At 37.5% G+C, this 16,208-nt stretch overlaps 1 protein-coding gene across 1 annotated transcript in view; it reads right to left on the bottom strand.

Annotated features, from left to right (window-relative positions):
• Positions 1-11,357: 11,357 nt before the first annotated feature.
• Positions 11,358-16,208, bottom strand: part of LRMDA (leucine rich melanocyte differentiation associated) — a 642,594-nt gene continuing 637,743 nt past the window's right edge. Inside the window, exon 7 of the mRNA XM_009897634.2 lies at positions 11,358-12,013. Coding sequence (XP_009895936.1) covers positions 11,934-12,013 — 80 coding nt within the window. The 3' untranslated portion in view covers positions 11,358-11,933. The remainder of the gene's footprint in view (positions 12,014-16,208) is intronic.

The following is a 16,208-nucleotide window of genomic DNA, read 5'->3' as shown; positions in this document are numbered from 1 at the left end:
TTTATACTGCTCATTGTTCTGCTGCTGTAAAAGAATGAGGAATTACCTATGCCTCTTCTTACTAGTTTAATTTTTTGTTGTTACTTTCTAATTCCATTGTATGTATGAACATAATACATACAAAAGTTTTTGTTGGAGGAGGTAGATGTACAGCCACAACATTTCCATGATTCAAGCATCTTCAGAGGAGGACTTTACGATATCACCGAACAGATACCAAAGTATCTGCCATCTCAGTTTACACCACAAATGTCCCATTCCAAGCCTTTTGAGCATCAATTGCCACAACCCAGAAACGGTCCACAGCCCTGGCAAAACATTTTCAAATGGCATTCTCTGCTACCATAAATAAGGGAAAAGGGGTGTGGTTTGCCCCTCAAGATACAACCTGACTTGTCACAGAACAGTGCTGATTTACATTCATACTGAGTCAGACACAGCTGAAACATGACCAAGGTTTATGTCCCCTGAGAGGTGCTATTAAGAAAGATACACCATGTGGGTTTTGCTCCACTATTCCTGCAGACCTCAACTGCAGGTCTTCCAGGAGGAAAAAATTTGGAGCCAAGCCTTATGTTCCATGGGAGCTCCAATCTGCTTGTAACATGCAGAACAGGCAGACCTTCAAGATAAACTGTTTTCCTATCACTGGTACAGACTCTGCCCTGCCCAGAGTCTCTGTGGGCAAGTGAGCAGCTACCTGCTTTGTTCCTCTGCAGCCTCCCTACTGAAGAAATCTCACCATTCTCTAATTTAGACACAAGAGGAGGTTCATCAGGCAAATACCTCATGAACATACCCTCCAAGGCATAAGAAGTTATGTGAAATCGAGACATTCATCTCTGAGCATCCATTTCTCACAGAAGGCAACCACACCAACCAAATTTGAATGTCAGTGTAGCTAATATTAAGGTTGTTAAAAGGGAGAATATAACAAAATCTAGAGTTTGCATCTAAGCCCCCTAATTTGACTTATCCTAAAGCTGTGTTTTATGAGAGTAGAATAGAAAAAAATTATGTATTTTGGGATACATTATTTTCATATTTCTGACCAAGGACAGAAATATACCCATCTTTTATTTATTTATTTATTTTTTAACAGTGTTTTCAAGCTTTGGGCTCTGCTATGGCTTGAGAAGATAAAGATAAAAAAGACTGTTTATAACATATGTAGATAAAGATAAAAAAGACTGTTTACAAAATATGTTTGAACTTCAGACAACAAAACAATGCAGAATCCTTTCTGAGCAATGTCCTAAAAGAATAAATAATAAAACTCTAGAAAAATGTGTATATTAAACACATTCCTTCACTGAGTCTTCCTTTCTACCACCATATTGTGAGTGTTGTCCAAGTCTGTTTTAACATACAGAAGGAAGGACTGTTAAACCCGTGCTTGATTTATCACTATGCCCAGGGTAGCCAAAAGATTTAAGCAGAAACCACACTAACATATTTGCAGATACCCCTGACTTCTTAATACAAAAGATTAAACTTTCATTCAGCCTGTCACAGAATTCACATTAACAGAAGCTGATTATATTTGGAAAAAGCTAAGACTGAAGTATGTATATTCAGGCTGCTACATGTAGAAGAATCGCCTATATTAAACCAAAGTTAGATGAGGAACAGGCACTTACCCCTGCAATCAATGACAAGCTAATGGCTGCAGATCCTAAGTTCTCTGGAAACCTCAACGTGAAGCTCTTGATTGAAGTGATCTGAGATGCAGTCTTTGGCCCACTGTAGACAATCAGTTTTATTTACACAAATTTTGTGGGCCAGCATTAAAGATGCACTACTTGAAAGAAGACGCCAACGTGATAACTGTGAAAGAATGTAACTGCATGCTGACTGCACCTCAACATTACAAGGCTATAATCAGAAATCAAGGTTGTAAATATCCAGAGGTAGTACAATCAATACATTATCAACTTTTTGGTACAATAATCATCAGTATTGGCTGGATCCTAAGCTAGAGTAAATAAGTAGCATGAATTGTGTACAACAAACTGCTTCATCAGTGGTTGAAACCTTTTTGTCTTTATATGTTTTGATTATTGAGGAGTATCTTTGGCAAGTCAGTGCTATTTCTGAGTAAACAGTTTGTGTATTTGGGTCACCCTTAAAGAAAGCTTGAAAGACTTATCCTTCTGACTTGGGGGAAAATTGCATAGAAAAAGGGTGCTGACCTCCTGTCTGTCTACTTGGTGGCTGGTAAATGTTAGCACAGCTTGATAATATCAATTAGACCGGGAAGCTTTATTTTAAGTTTTTTGAACTATCACTACTGCCTGTGTCCATTTGTCTTTTTTATTCTCTAGATGTGCCATGACAAGGATTAAATGCGACACACACCAAACTTTGAATGTCCCGCAGCCAGTTCCAATGGCTTGGATGCTGTCATTTCGAGCTACATCAGGAACAGTGGCTCAATGGCTGCATCTGTGACACATGTCAGAAACTTTTAAATGTCTGCTCTTTTTTCATCAGGATGCTTCTGTATCCTAGCTAGGGAAGAGATGACATTTTGTGTTTTGGAGGAACTTGTTGTGGCTCCCTCTTCCTGCCTCCTCTAACTGTCAGCCTGAGTTTCCCCTAAACATATCAAAATACAGACAAACAAACCTTGTCATTTAGAAATATATTCAGTAGTAAGCATGCTTGAAAACAATGTTTTAGGAGGAACTTGGGCACATTTTCTCATAGAATGATGAGCTACACAAAACACAGCGCTAGGCTATTTCTGACCTTTGTTATGTGCTGCCTTAGAAGATTGATGTGCACAACTCAGATACACATGAATTCCTTAACATTTCTGTTGTTTTTCCATTAAAGTGGAATAATTTGGCATATAAAATACACAGCATATCAGAGTGATTTTTTTTTTCAAGGCTTGGAAGAATTAACATTTTGATAAGAATACATAGTTTAAGGGTAGAAAATGGATCTGCTAATGGACACTAAGGGGTCTCAGGGCAGGACTCCAGGAGTTGGAAATACAATTCCGAAAAAGGAAAGAGCAGTCTTGTATCATTATCATTCATTTAAAATAAATACATGTCATTTTTAAGATCAAATTGGGATTCTTTGTCTTTCAAAAGAAAATAAATATATAAATAAATGTATAAAAAAGCCTGCAACTCTGGACTCCTTGATTATGACATTTTCCCTTAGGGTTTAATTGATATAATAAATAGACATTTTTCTTCCTTTTCCCTGGGCAGTCTGACTTCTTCAAATTCTCCTAGAGTTATTTGTGACTGTGTATGGGCAGCCAGCTATGTTTCACACAGTTAAACACTGTGTAATTTTACTCTGGGGCTCTCTTTGCCCGCTTCAACTGGCCATGCCTCAGCTGCATTTGACTAACAGACTTAAAAAGTGTTCTTAAAATAATTATTTGGGCTCCTGGCTAAGCTTATTTTTAAAAACGTAAGAAGAGATATGCAACGATAGCAGGTGAGCTTGCATGTATGTACAGACAGGTAGCTAAATCTTGGTTTTAGAAAATATAGCATATATGTCCATTTCCCTGCTAGTCCTTGGGGTTATAGAGGGATGGATGGCCTTTTAAGGGAAGCATTCTGCTTATTCACATCTGACTGTGGAGAAAACTGGGCTCAGGTGAAAGATGCTTATTTAGCAGAAGGTAACCTGAGACATTGTAAAGGGCTAAAAATTCAAGTAAAATGCAGTAACCGTTTGGATGGATGAGCATTCCAGTCCTCAGCATTGTGCCCAGCATTTTCTGGGTATCCAACACATCATGCATTTTTGTTTTGGTTTATCCTGAGGCACTGTTTCACCATTTATTTCAGTGCTAGATGAAAGACTACAACTCCAAACTTAAAAATTCATTAACTGTATTAAACTCCAAGTAAGCTAGTTTAAAAGCTAATGCTTCCTCAGTCACCTTTGTATTTGCTGCACAGAAAACTAAATGAAAGAATACTAAACAAATCATAAAATCATATAACCAGAACTATCAGTGCACACAGACAAAAGTTTACTTTAGCATTTCATATAATTAGGTAATCAGAGAGCAGCAGATAGAAAAGTGGGAAGGGCCAGCTATGGTTAGTTAAGAATCAACAAGAAACCCCAACCTTTCATGATGCTACCTTTCTTCCATGTGGAAATGAGGGGAGGTAACCAACCAGCAACAGATGAAATTTCGCATTAAAAGTAGCCTAAATTTAAATACAGCATTTTGTACAAAATCAAAACAATATAAGATCAAAATTCTTTTTGTATGTTATTGCAAAAGAGCTGGGACTGTTTCAGGTAATTAAGTCTCAGTATCCTCTCAGGTAAATTCACACTAGCTGTATTATTCCAATAAAGAAACTAGGATATATGTTTTTATTTTAGTATCTTTTTAAAGTAAACCACTCATAGACCTGAAGCATACTTTTCTTACCTTCCTGTAAAACATTCATTAGCCAAGTTTGCAGGTCTAGAGCATTTGTCCAGATTTCCAAGCTGGTGTTCCAGTTAGGTAAAATGTGAACTCACCAAGCACTGAAACCCAAATGGAGAATGTAGCAGAATGCTTTATTGACTAAATCCTTTGTGTTTTGATCTGAGAAAAAACCATAAATCACACTCATCAGACCTCAATAACTGTTTAAATATAATTACTTTTGGAATAGAGTGAAATTCTGCAAGATAATATTAATTTCCACTTTGGTATATAACAAAGCTCCAGAAACTTATCAGCTAGTAGCTGCTTCAAAGCTAATGAATCTGGGCTTCTTTCTTATCATGGGTGATAGACACTCATTCTTCATATCACAGTCTTTTTTTATTTATTTTTTTTTAATTTGTATTTTGATGCCCTACAAGATAATGCAAACCATTTCAGCATGAAGCTGAAACATGACAGATTCTATATAGCCACTAAATACCTCTTGGTGCAAAATGAAGGTTCAAGTGATCCTATCTCTGGCTTTTTTAGTTCAAGACAGACTTTTACTTTTATTCCTTTTAAACAGGTGTGCATTCCTACATTTTGTGATTTTTGCTCATACTGCCACTGATGTTGAAAGTTTTACCACTGACATGAATGGAAAGAGGATAAGACTCAGAATGTGCTTATGATACAAACTTGTGACTATCATTAACAGCCAGTAGGTTTTTTTCACTCTTAAGCCTCATAAATACAGCTGAAAAAGCATTTATCTGAAAGTGGAAAATGAGGGCTTAGCTAGAGCTGTGCAAACCTTTCATAATGAAACCCAGAACTACCCTGGTTTGAGAGAATTGCTGGAGGCCTGACACTCAGGCCAGGTTTGCTAACCCCTTACTCAACACAGTGATTTACGGTTTGAGTAAAGTATGAACCCACAGAAAGCAAAACCCAAAAATAAATAAACAAACAAACAAATAAATAAAATACTATCATGAACACCGCATGGAGGAAACTCACCTAAGACTCTTAGAAACCCTAAGTACAGCAAGCAGTAGCTGGGGGAAAGATAGGCATAACAGATGTTGAGATCTTGCAGCTCCACCTTTCTCTGAAGTAATGGCCAAGGAGGTGAGTAATCAGTGAAGCTCAAGCTAACCATATCAGGCACCAGTTGATAACTGTAGTTTACCCTAATAATTTCCCAGTGCACTGACATTTCCACTGCCTTACATAATATGTGCATTGTATACTAGGTGGTGATTTGGTGGTTTGGGAAGTAGCCAAGGAAGGAGACTCAAAGTACAGTGAACTCTCTTCCAAAATTGATGTTGAAATTTGGCTACTTGAAACACATTACAACTCATGGTTAAATCAGTAGGGTATTAAAAAGGAAATGACTCTAGAGCGGAGAAGTTTTGCTTTTCCCCTCTCTTGCATTGTAATCCTCTGAGCAGTCCTAAATTGACTAGTAAGCTAAAGGAAATTAAAGAAAATATGAATAAAAAAAAAATCTCAAGCTGGGCCAAATTCATCCCCAGTGTAGCTTAGCTCAAGTAGAGTTAAATCAATGGAGTTCCACTAGGGATGAATTTGGCTTATTGTCAAAAGGAAATGAAGCAACTGTGCCCTCATTTACAGCTATCAACTTAAACAGAAATTTCATTATATAGGATTTTCTGAAAACAATTCCTAGGTAAAAGAAAATTGTTAAGGTTGAACAGCAAGCGTGTTTCAAAATTCCCTGAAGTCCACAACTGTCTGCTTACTTGGTAGATATACCGAATGCTAGATAATTGAGTGCACACATTGTTCCAAAGGTCTTATAAAACCAGAGAAGCCTATAAAATGAATAAGCAGATTGTCTTCAGAAATCTCCATTTTTTGTTTTCCCTGTATTGAATCTTAAACACTCAATTGCAAAAATAGTGTCAGTTTAAAAGTAGAAGGGCAATTACAGATAGAAATTATGCAGGTGATAACAACTTCAGTTACTTGGTATTCTTTATTTGATTTTCTCTGTTAAATGTACAGCAGAATTTCTGAAGCTGTACTTTTCTGCCTCTGATTTTCTCCAGAGTATGATTTGAAGAAATCTGTGAAGATCCTCTTTGTTTCCAAATACAATACTGGATTAAAACTTAATATTCACATTTTCAAATAGAATTATATTTGTTTTACTATAAAACTAAAATACCAGAAGGATGTATTTCTGTTCTAAGAGGATCCATGGAATTGTTGAGAAGTGAGGCGATTTGCTATAAATCTTCTAGAATAAGATAAAATGAGATTTAAAGACCCCCTTGAGCTTACACCTTCATATTTGAATTGGCAGCAAAACTTTCAAACAGGATGCAAAATATTTGCAAGAAATTTTAAACTTGTGTGAGATGTTTTGAACATATTTCAGAACTTGCTCTCACAGCCCAAACATTGCATGGAATGTGATAATGTGAAATCTATTTTGCATTGAAACCTATGAACACAACTAAGCTAGAAATAAACATATTTTCCAAGATGCTGTTCCCTTAAAATGCTAAGGATGCTGAAATGATGATGATATTTTGTGAATGTGCCAAGACCACAACTTAGTTTGTCCTTAAAAATATCTGCTCCTTGAAGGCTTGTGAAAATCCTGATCTGAAAACTTAATCTAATTGTCAGCAACTCCAAGAAAGGGTCAGCTTCAGGTTGACAACACCACCAGAGGCAAGTCCATCAGAGTCACCTAACCTAAAAGGTAACTTTCAGAAAGATTCAGCTGCTTTAGTACTGTATATGGAAAATATATTAATTCAGCCATCTTCCATGAAGTAGGTGTACTAAGTATATCCTGAGTATTCTCAGATAACAAACATCAAAGAAAATGCTCTTAAGACTTTGCAAGAACAGGTTGTAAATTATTGGAAGAAGCCATTTTTGTGGGCCTAAATCTCATTTAATCAAAGATCTTGGTAGGTTATTTGGATATTAGAAGTAAAATAAGCATTAACTCATTTTAGGTAAGACAACATTCTCAAGTCCCCTAAAGTCATAGGGTGGCATCAGGAAATCAAAGGCTTTATCAGTTGTTCACAGTCAATGACCAGTTCTAAAGAAGGCTCCAAAGCAGAAGGCATCTTGGTCTTTCAAACCATTTAGATGTGTTTGTTCATAACTACACTCAATTGTGACAGAGTTGATAGCATAGGCACAGTCCAGCAGGAACATATTTAGACTTGTTTTCTCAGAATCATATCTTGTGTGCTTTGTTTTATTCTTGCTACTACAAGTAGAAAGGAATGCAGAAAACAATTTTTAACTAAATAGCAGAAAAAGACTAGACAGTGAGATGTAATGGTTAGCAGGTGTACATATAAAAACACTGAAAAAGCAAACTATGTATTTCAATTGTTACACTACAGGGAGTGAAGCAGAAATATCACTTTAAAAACAAAAGGGGAGCACTTACCTATTTCATGCCATCACTTGCTTGCAGAGCAATGACATGGCAATTGAGGCAGACAAGAATGCAGCTAGAGATCTTTAGGAACAGAGGACAACAGCTAGCAAGCCATGCAAGACTCCTGACTTCATATCACCTGATTCGCTGTCATACTCCCCAGGCTGAGCCTGCAAATGGATACTTAGAAATCTAAGTGTCAAACATTGAGTCTCAGTCTTGGCTATAAGGTTACACCTCCGTAAAGCTGAACTTCATCTCTTTCTTTCACATATGCCAACCATTTAACAAAGCGGAAAGACAGACAGTTGTACAAAGAATAAAAGGAATAAACTTTCCCAAACTGAGCAAGCAAAGACACATGCCAACTATCACACCACATAAAGAAGAAATATGTGGTAAGACTCAGTGTGAGTCAGTATAAAATGGGCTGATTCAGAACCTCACCACAAAAGCTGCGTCTAGCGAAGTTCTACTGGGGGTAAATGTTTCCCAACATACTCATATTGCTGGCAGGAATAAAAAAATATTAATACATCCACTGGCAGTAAGTGAACCCTGTAATTACAGAGAGAATTTTCAAAAGCACAGACAAGGTTGTTTCTTTTTTTGTTCTGACTTAAATGGGAGCAACATACAGTGATTTTTCATCTGCAGTGAAGACACAAGAACTGAACATTCAGCAATCAAGTAACGTTCTGCTCAAAAAAACAAATATTAAATAGGGAGATGCATAACAGCCTTCCAAAGGGACTCACAGTTTGAGTAAAGGAATACCAGAATAAGTATTCTGAAACTCAGCCTTAAGAAAGGAGAAAAAAAGCAGTTTTGGTGGTAACATATTTTCAGTGATACCATAAATCTTTTACACGTGTTACACATGCAATTAGAGCCAGTCTGCTCTAAAGTTTGGTCTGTGTATCCATAACGGCAGGATTTTCACTGAAAGTCATTTATCTAACCTTTTAATTACAAGGTTAGGCATTGACATTTTCACTACATAAAGTTAGGAATACATTAAGCATAGCTACTACAGGCAGCTCCTAGTAAAACCATTCACCTAGTCTTCACTTGTGAAGACTTATGATGTCTGCCAAAAGCCAAACTACTGGTCATCACAAGGCTGAACATAGCCCTGAAGTTTAGATGTTTCAAAAACATTTATAGTATTTGGAGATTAATTATTGAAACATACTTTGGATCCCATATCTTGTTAACCATCAAGAAATATACCTGTCAAAAAGTCTTCTTGTAACAACACAAAGAACTAAGAACACAGTGGTTCCTTGGGAAGATAGGCATTTTCAAATCCTTATAGCTTGGTAAGCACATGTTTTATTTTAAATAAGTCTAGTTAGACTTGAAAGGGAAAGATGTGCCATATAGAGAGAAAGCGGAGTAAAGCAAGAGAGCGTAGACTCTCAGATTACTTGACACCAACTTTCATTCTAAATGATACTTGGTTCAGTTAAGAAATTAAGGTACAGTTCCCAGTGAGGAAAGAAACAGGTATCGATAGCAGCCCCAGGTTTGAAAAGTTTTCCATGTCTTTAAAAAGATCTTCAGCAGAAGACATCTGAAAACAAAATGCTTTGCAAATTAAAAATGAGTGATGCTAATTAAACAATAATAAATATCGATGCTTGTTTTGAAATGATATTCTAATATTTGTTAGGAATAGAAAATAATTGTTCATATATTATCCTCTGATTTTTCCAGAATCAGTGACATTTAGTATAAATTTCCTTTGAGCAAATTTCAATTAAGAATGTATCATATTTAACTATAGGTATATAATCCCCCAAATAAAAACAAACACCAAAATGGAAAAGACTTTGATTACATCTCATTCCAAAAATATTTTTGCCTCCAAAGCTTTGCTGGGAAGAAAACACTCCTGAAAATGATACAAATGGTTTTGACAATAGGAAAAGTAAACAAGCAAAAATAAAGAAGGAAACATCATGCGGTCAGTTTGCAAGTGCTGTTTATTGTTTGAGGCAGGGTTAAAGCCTTTATAAAGACAAGAACATATATGCAACAAGACTGAAAGTGACATTAGGTTATTCTAAACACCTCTCTTCGGAACCCTTCTGCCTATAATATGCCATGGCCAAAATGTGTGGAGGTATCAAAACAGACATGATAGGAACAAACAAGGACTGCTGTTTTGGGAACCAGTAGAGAAGGCATGTGCCTTTAATATTTCTAATGATAGTTTTAATTTAGAAAAAAGGTATGAAGTTTTGCTTTATCTTGTATCTCCTAGAACTTCTAATGTGAATTGATGTTTCATTTGTAGCCATGTGTGACATTAGCAGCGGCATTACAAGTGGCCAAATATCCTTTCTAGACACCAGATGGTATGGCAAATAGTTCAGTGCTCAGTTTGAACCACAGGTAGTCATAACTGGATAGTTTTATGTTCATCACAGATTTTGAGTATCTGTTAAAGATTTATTATAGACTTTCAGAGTGAGTGAAGGCTTCCATTTACTAAGGCCTAAAAGATTCACCAGCAGTAAGCTTTCCTTTGTCACCCTGTCAGTATCTCACTCTTTTTCATCGGTCAAGCCTGATTTCATGATTGACTTCGACATTCACTTCCACCTGCAACTCTAGCTGCTAATAGCTCCCCAAAGTAGGCAACTTCTAAAAACTGACTTTCCACCACCACCACCCCCAACCCCCCCAACCAGGAAAGTGACTTAAGACCACAAACTAAGTTCAGACAATTCAAGAACAGCCAGACAGTGATGGCTCTCAACTGGGACAAATACACCCAGGTTTGGAATAGATCAGAAGTCAGAATTGTTGTGTATTTCTTGGCCAATCTCACTGTATCCAGCAGTACTTAACACAATACATGCATGAAGTACTAGGATTTTTTTTTCCAGTAACGAGTTCATGATTCTAAATATGTCCAATTGGTTCATCAGAAAAGCAAGAAATAGGCAGGCAGTTTAATTTTTTTCCACTGAAAATTTGACAATAGCCTTTTCTTATGTAGACATCAAACAGGATAAATTAGAACTCATCTCCATATTAGTAAAGATGTTAATTCTCCTAGTTAATTTTATTGACTATTTCCCCCCTCTGAGTAATCATATCCATCTGGTAGCAATTTTCTTTTACACCATTCCTTTTAAATAGGGTTTTAGTTTTTTTTCCTAAATTCAAGCTCTTAATTTTATATTTAACCTCTGTACAATTAAAAAAGTATCTTGTGCAATAAAGCAGGAAAAATACACACTGTCAATATCACAGCTGAGAGCTTCTTCTAAGTATATACAGTTAAGTTGCATCACTACTAAAAATTTATCATTTTTCTGAAGGTCAGAGTTAGTAAATGATGAGATGTAATGTAAGAATTAGCAAATTTTGTCTCCAAAATTGCTTAAATTCTTTGCATCTAAACAACTATACAAAGTGATAGTACTTTGCATGGGTGAAATATTTTTAGGAGATCATTTTTACCCTTGTTGAAAGAAAAAGTAACCCATCTAGGCTCATCGTGGGGTGGGGGTGTAAGGGAGTCACACCAAACAGAACAAAAAAACCCCTGCACTGTTAAAGGATTTGTGAAAGCATATATGAGATGATAGAAACACAAGCACTTAATTCACAGGGCAAAAAATAAGGGCTTTTCATCTGAAATTATAGCCTCTCTCTTTTATAAACACTTTGATATCACCAGCCACTTTCACTCAACAGGCAAGCTGGAGATAAACGCGCTGCTTTTGCTAAGGCGCCGACCGATGGAGCATGCTCACTGAAGCCCCAGGTGTGACCCCTGCTCTTCTGCGAGCAGCAATTGGACCAGGCAATCCATCACGGTGCTCCTCCTGTCAGGCTGGGTGCTCGGCTGCAGCTGTCTGTCACACTGGTGGATGGGACCTGCTTAAAGGCAATCATGTCAATCTCTATGTGACTATTCAGACTAAGATAGAAGGATGATCTTGACAGGCTTGGCAAAGTCAGCAGAAGGCACTAGAGGACTTTAGTTACGTGCTTAAAATTCAGATGCAATTTGTGCTTCTTATGTGGAGGGATTGAAGAGATACAAAACAACACTGCATTTTATAGCTGGTCATCTCGGATGAATCTGTTGCCCTCAGAATGTTTTCCGTAGTAAATGTAGCGACATTTCCCCAAAATGCCTACAAGAAAAAGGAAATTAATGGTAATTAGGTCAGCAGTGGCATAATACACAAATAAAGCACATAACCAGAGACGTTAAAAGGAGGGAAGGGAATAGTTTTCTCTTGTCCTGCAAAAGAAATATTCACTATTGCCATTTCAATTGTCAGTTTTGAATCCACTGAGAAAACATCTTCAAATACTTGCACCACCTATCCTGTTAAACATACACCCACAAGTACCTTCAAAAATTGAATGACAACACACTGACACATCATACACATTTTAAATCACAGTACTTCTCCCTTGCTTTTAAAAATTAGAAAGTCTGGGTTGAAGTTACATTTTTGAACTCTCTGTAATCTCCCTGATACATGTATACAGGATTTTCCTGATGACTAAAACCACACAGTAAGAAGCAGAAAAAGCTACAGTTACAGTGGATGCAGGAAAAACTTTTCAAACCTTCACAAAATCACTCTACAAGCACCAAAGCCATCCCTGCTTTGTAGTGGCAGAGAACTGAAGTGACCAGCTGAAACCCACACAGAAAGTCATCAACAGACATGGGCTAGAACTTGGGACTTTCTAATGATTAGCCCTCCAGATTTCAGTATTTTTCCCAGGCATACAAATAAACATTTAGTAAAAATGTTTCCAGGGTAGCTCTCCAAATAACATCCCATGAGCAAGATGCAATTATAAATTATGTTAAATATTGGTACATAGAGAATGCTTAAAAAAATCAGCCAGAACACTGCTTCTGGAGAATAAGGCACATTATTCTCAGTGGGTATAGGCAGCAAGATGCCTGAGGAAGTCCTAACTGCTGTGGGTGAGACACATATCCACAGATCTCACAAGCTTATTCAAAAGCATCCCCTCTGGTGGTACTAAGTGGTATGTGAAAGCGTAAGTTCACAGTCATATCCCACCTGTGAACATCTTCAAAGATGCTAAATTTTACTAGCAGAGTTGTTCTTTGTTCCCTCAGGCATGTGTAGTCAAATAAAAGTCATCTCCCATGCACAGAAGGAAGGTGAAAGGGTCTCCTCTACCTTGGGAGTGTCTTAGCAAAGCAGTCACTGAAGTACCTAACTCACTCCTACATGGGCAAACATAACCTAGCCCAAAGGAGACAAACACTGTCTTCACATAAAGGGCAAAGATGGGGGAGGAGCAGGTACCTCAATTCACTGCCATTTTAGCTTTCCAGGACTCACAGAGCAAACACTATGCCCACCTGCCATATGAATTAAGTATGCAAGCTTTTATATTCTGTACCTATTTTTGTAGTATAACATAAACCAGATAGATAATCAATAAAGCCATAGAAGGGAATGTCTGTGCAAGATTAATGTTAACCCATGCTGCTCTTTTCTTCTAAGACATCAACATATTTACACATTTCTATGGGGAAAAATAAGTAAATTGATAGGCCTGTCATTTGTTGTGAAAAGTACATTGCTCTTTAGAATAACACAAATGGGGACTGTATGGTGCAGTGCCTGATCTCTTTCCCCTCCATGGAGCTTTCTTCAATATTTTCAATTTCAATAATTTCACCAGTGGAGCTGTTTCCACCTTCAAAGGATGAGATTATCATTCCTAAATGAGTATCTAATGAAAAGCAAGGTTTTTCCCCCTGAACAGATGATATTCCAAGTTAAACTGCAGCAGGCATTAGGTTGGTAACAAGGCCATTTAGAGCTCTAAATGTAAAGGATATGAACAGTTTATTAATGGCATTCTTCAGACTCCTTTTTCACTGGCATTGATAAAAGTCTTGTTTGAGGTCTGCCGCATTTCTTAAGGACTGGAAGCAAGACTGTTTATAGAGATGCTGGTGAGAGAGTGCTGTTTGATGAATGCTGGAGACTGTAGCTAGGTGTCAGTGCTTAGAAAATGAGGCAAGGACATGAGGTATTAATATTGTCAATGATCTCTTGACAGGAAAACAGATACTGCATTCACCGTCAGATTTAAATAGACATCAAGTGCATTAATGACAAAAGGGCAGACTTCAAACAAAGAGGGCTGTATGGTGCTGCACTGAGCCAGTCTGTGAGTTGGCAATAACCTGATCTGAAAAGACACTGTCAGGGCTACAGACAGGCCCGGGATTGTGTGCGGTGACAGAAAACAGAGATGCTGACAGAGATACCGGTGCCATATTATGCCAAGTATATTCTAGCACTGTCTCCATCCCTAACTAAATCTGACATCATTTCCTATTGCTTATAGTATCCTCCACTGCTCGGGCAGAATATTTCTCCCCAGACATCATTACAAACTCCACTGTAGTTTTAAAGTTACTGGCAGGCCTGTGCTGTCATGGAGGCTGGGTCTAGAGGCCTAAGGATAACCTCAGTCAATCTAAATTTGGAGTTTGCTGGAGAAGTGCTCTCATTTTCACTGATATCTCAGCTACTTGAGGTGATCTGAACGCTAAAGTGTGAGGAGCTGTCACCTTGAATAAAATCCTTAAAGTAAAGGCGCTCAGTTCATGGGATGTTCAGCAAAGATGTCCGACAGTCTGGCAGCAGGAAATGAAATCCAGCTGCTGCTGCTCGCCTGGGGATAAAGGTGCTTGGGCTAGTGACAGTTAAAGTCAGCTGAAATTTTTGAACTCCTGCAGCCTACAATTGTTTAAATTAAGGAAGTGTTGTCTCCGCAGAGATTTTCCCTGCCCAGGCACACAGCTGTGATTTGATTGCCAGGCATATTACACGCACCACTCAGAGAGTCTTGATAAAAGCACAGTTGAAATTGTTGTCATGAGACTTTACTTATCATGAAGGTTATTTGCAAAACAATCATCTTGCTAATATGTTAAATGTGGTGATTGGGTTTTGTTTAGTTTCATTTTGGTTTTTTACTTTCTTTCTTTCGTTTCATTTTTCCTCTCCATTTCCCACCTCCCTTTGGCAACCACAGAAAACTTGGGAAACTACAGAAAGCTTTTGTGCTGCAATGAGAATCTCAACGCTAAGACATGTCGCATGTGAATTTAAGAAACCTATTTCTTCTCTGCTGCCTATGTGTTATAGTATTCATTCCTTGCAGTTCAGGAGTGGAAGTATGCTTGTGGTTTTGCAAACAGACAAGGGAATGTATAAGGGCAAAACAATAGGTTTGTGGTTGTTGTACTTTTTAATTAAAATATCTAGCATTGGCCATAATAAGCTATGCATACCCCCTATACATCAAAACAACACACAGCATCCTGAATGAGGTTTCTGCTTGTGGTTCTTATGAAATGACAACACAAGGTCTCTTGAGGGATCATCTTTCCCGAATGAGGCTTCTAATTTTTCTTAAGTAGCTGCTTCTACCATCACCACAGGCTGTTAAAACTATAATTATGAAAAAAATGCATGGGGAAGAATAATTTTTAAATTTACTCTTTATCTTTTAAATGTTTTTCCCTTTCAGAATGGATGTTCTAATTATGCTGGGTAAGTAACGACCTTGCAGTTGCTTGCATGTGTTGTGGTATCAGTCTTTCTTCACAAACACATTGTAATGTCAGCAACACCAGCTTTTCCTTAGCTGAAGGAAACCCCAATTATTCAAATAAATAAATAAATAAATACATGCATACTAAAGCACATGAAAAATTGCTCAAGTCATGTTTGCTCCTTTTAAACTGGGCATGTACTGCAGAGAGCTATGGTGCAGTGGGACCTCCATATACTTTCCTATTTGAAACTCTTCAGGTGCAAGTATGGAAAATGGTAAAACATGTTGCAGTGGGATGTGCTATACCTATACATTACACAGCCTCAGTCAAAGGTCAAAATTCAGCTCAGGCCAACGGTGACCTAAGGGAATTGTTGTCTGGCAGCATCATGTTGTCTTCTTTTCTCCCCTTGCAAATAAAGCTCTGGATCTATTTAGAAAACCCACCTCTGCTATCACAGCTGGGGCAGCTGCTAGTGAAACTGCCTTCTGCAGTAGAGTGTAGTTTCCTTTAAATAGGGATTACTAAAACTAAGCAGTCAAGCCAACACTTAGCTACCCTCATTAAAACCTATTGACACATCTGCCCAAGATCCCCCTCAAGGCACTCATTTTAACATCAAATGTTTTTAATAAACCCCTCCACAAATGCAAAGAGTAAAGTATTCACAATTAAATTAGTTTGTTACATTGTTTTACAGTACACATAAGGGATTACATTTCAGCATACAGCCCTCTGCCCATCTTTTGCAT

This window comes from Dryobates pubescens, chromosome 8 (genome assembly GCF_014839835.1).
Source record: "Dryobates pubescens isolate bDryPub1 chromosome 8, bDryPub1.pri, whole genome shotgun sequence".
In the NCBI taxonomy this organism is placed as follows: Eukaryota; Metazoa; Chordata; class Aves; order Piciformes; family Picidae; genus Dryobates; species Dryobates pubescens.
The sequence above is the reverse complement of the archived record's forward strand: the minus strand, read 5'-3'. Positions and strand labels throughout refer to the sequence as shown.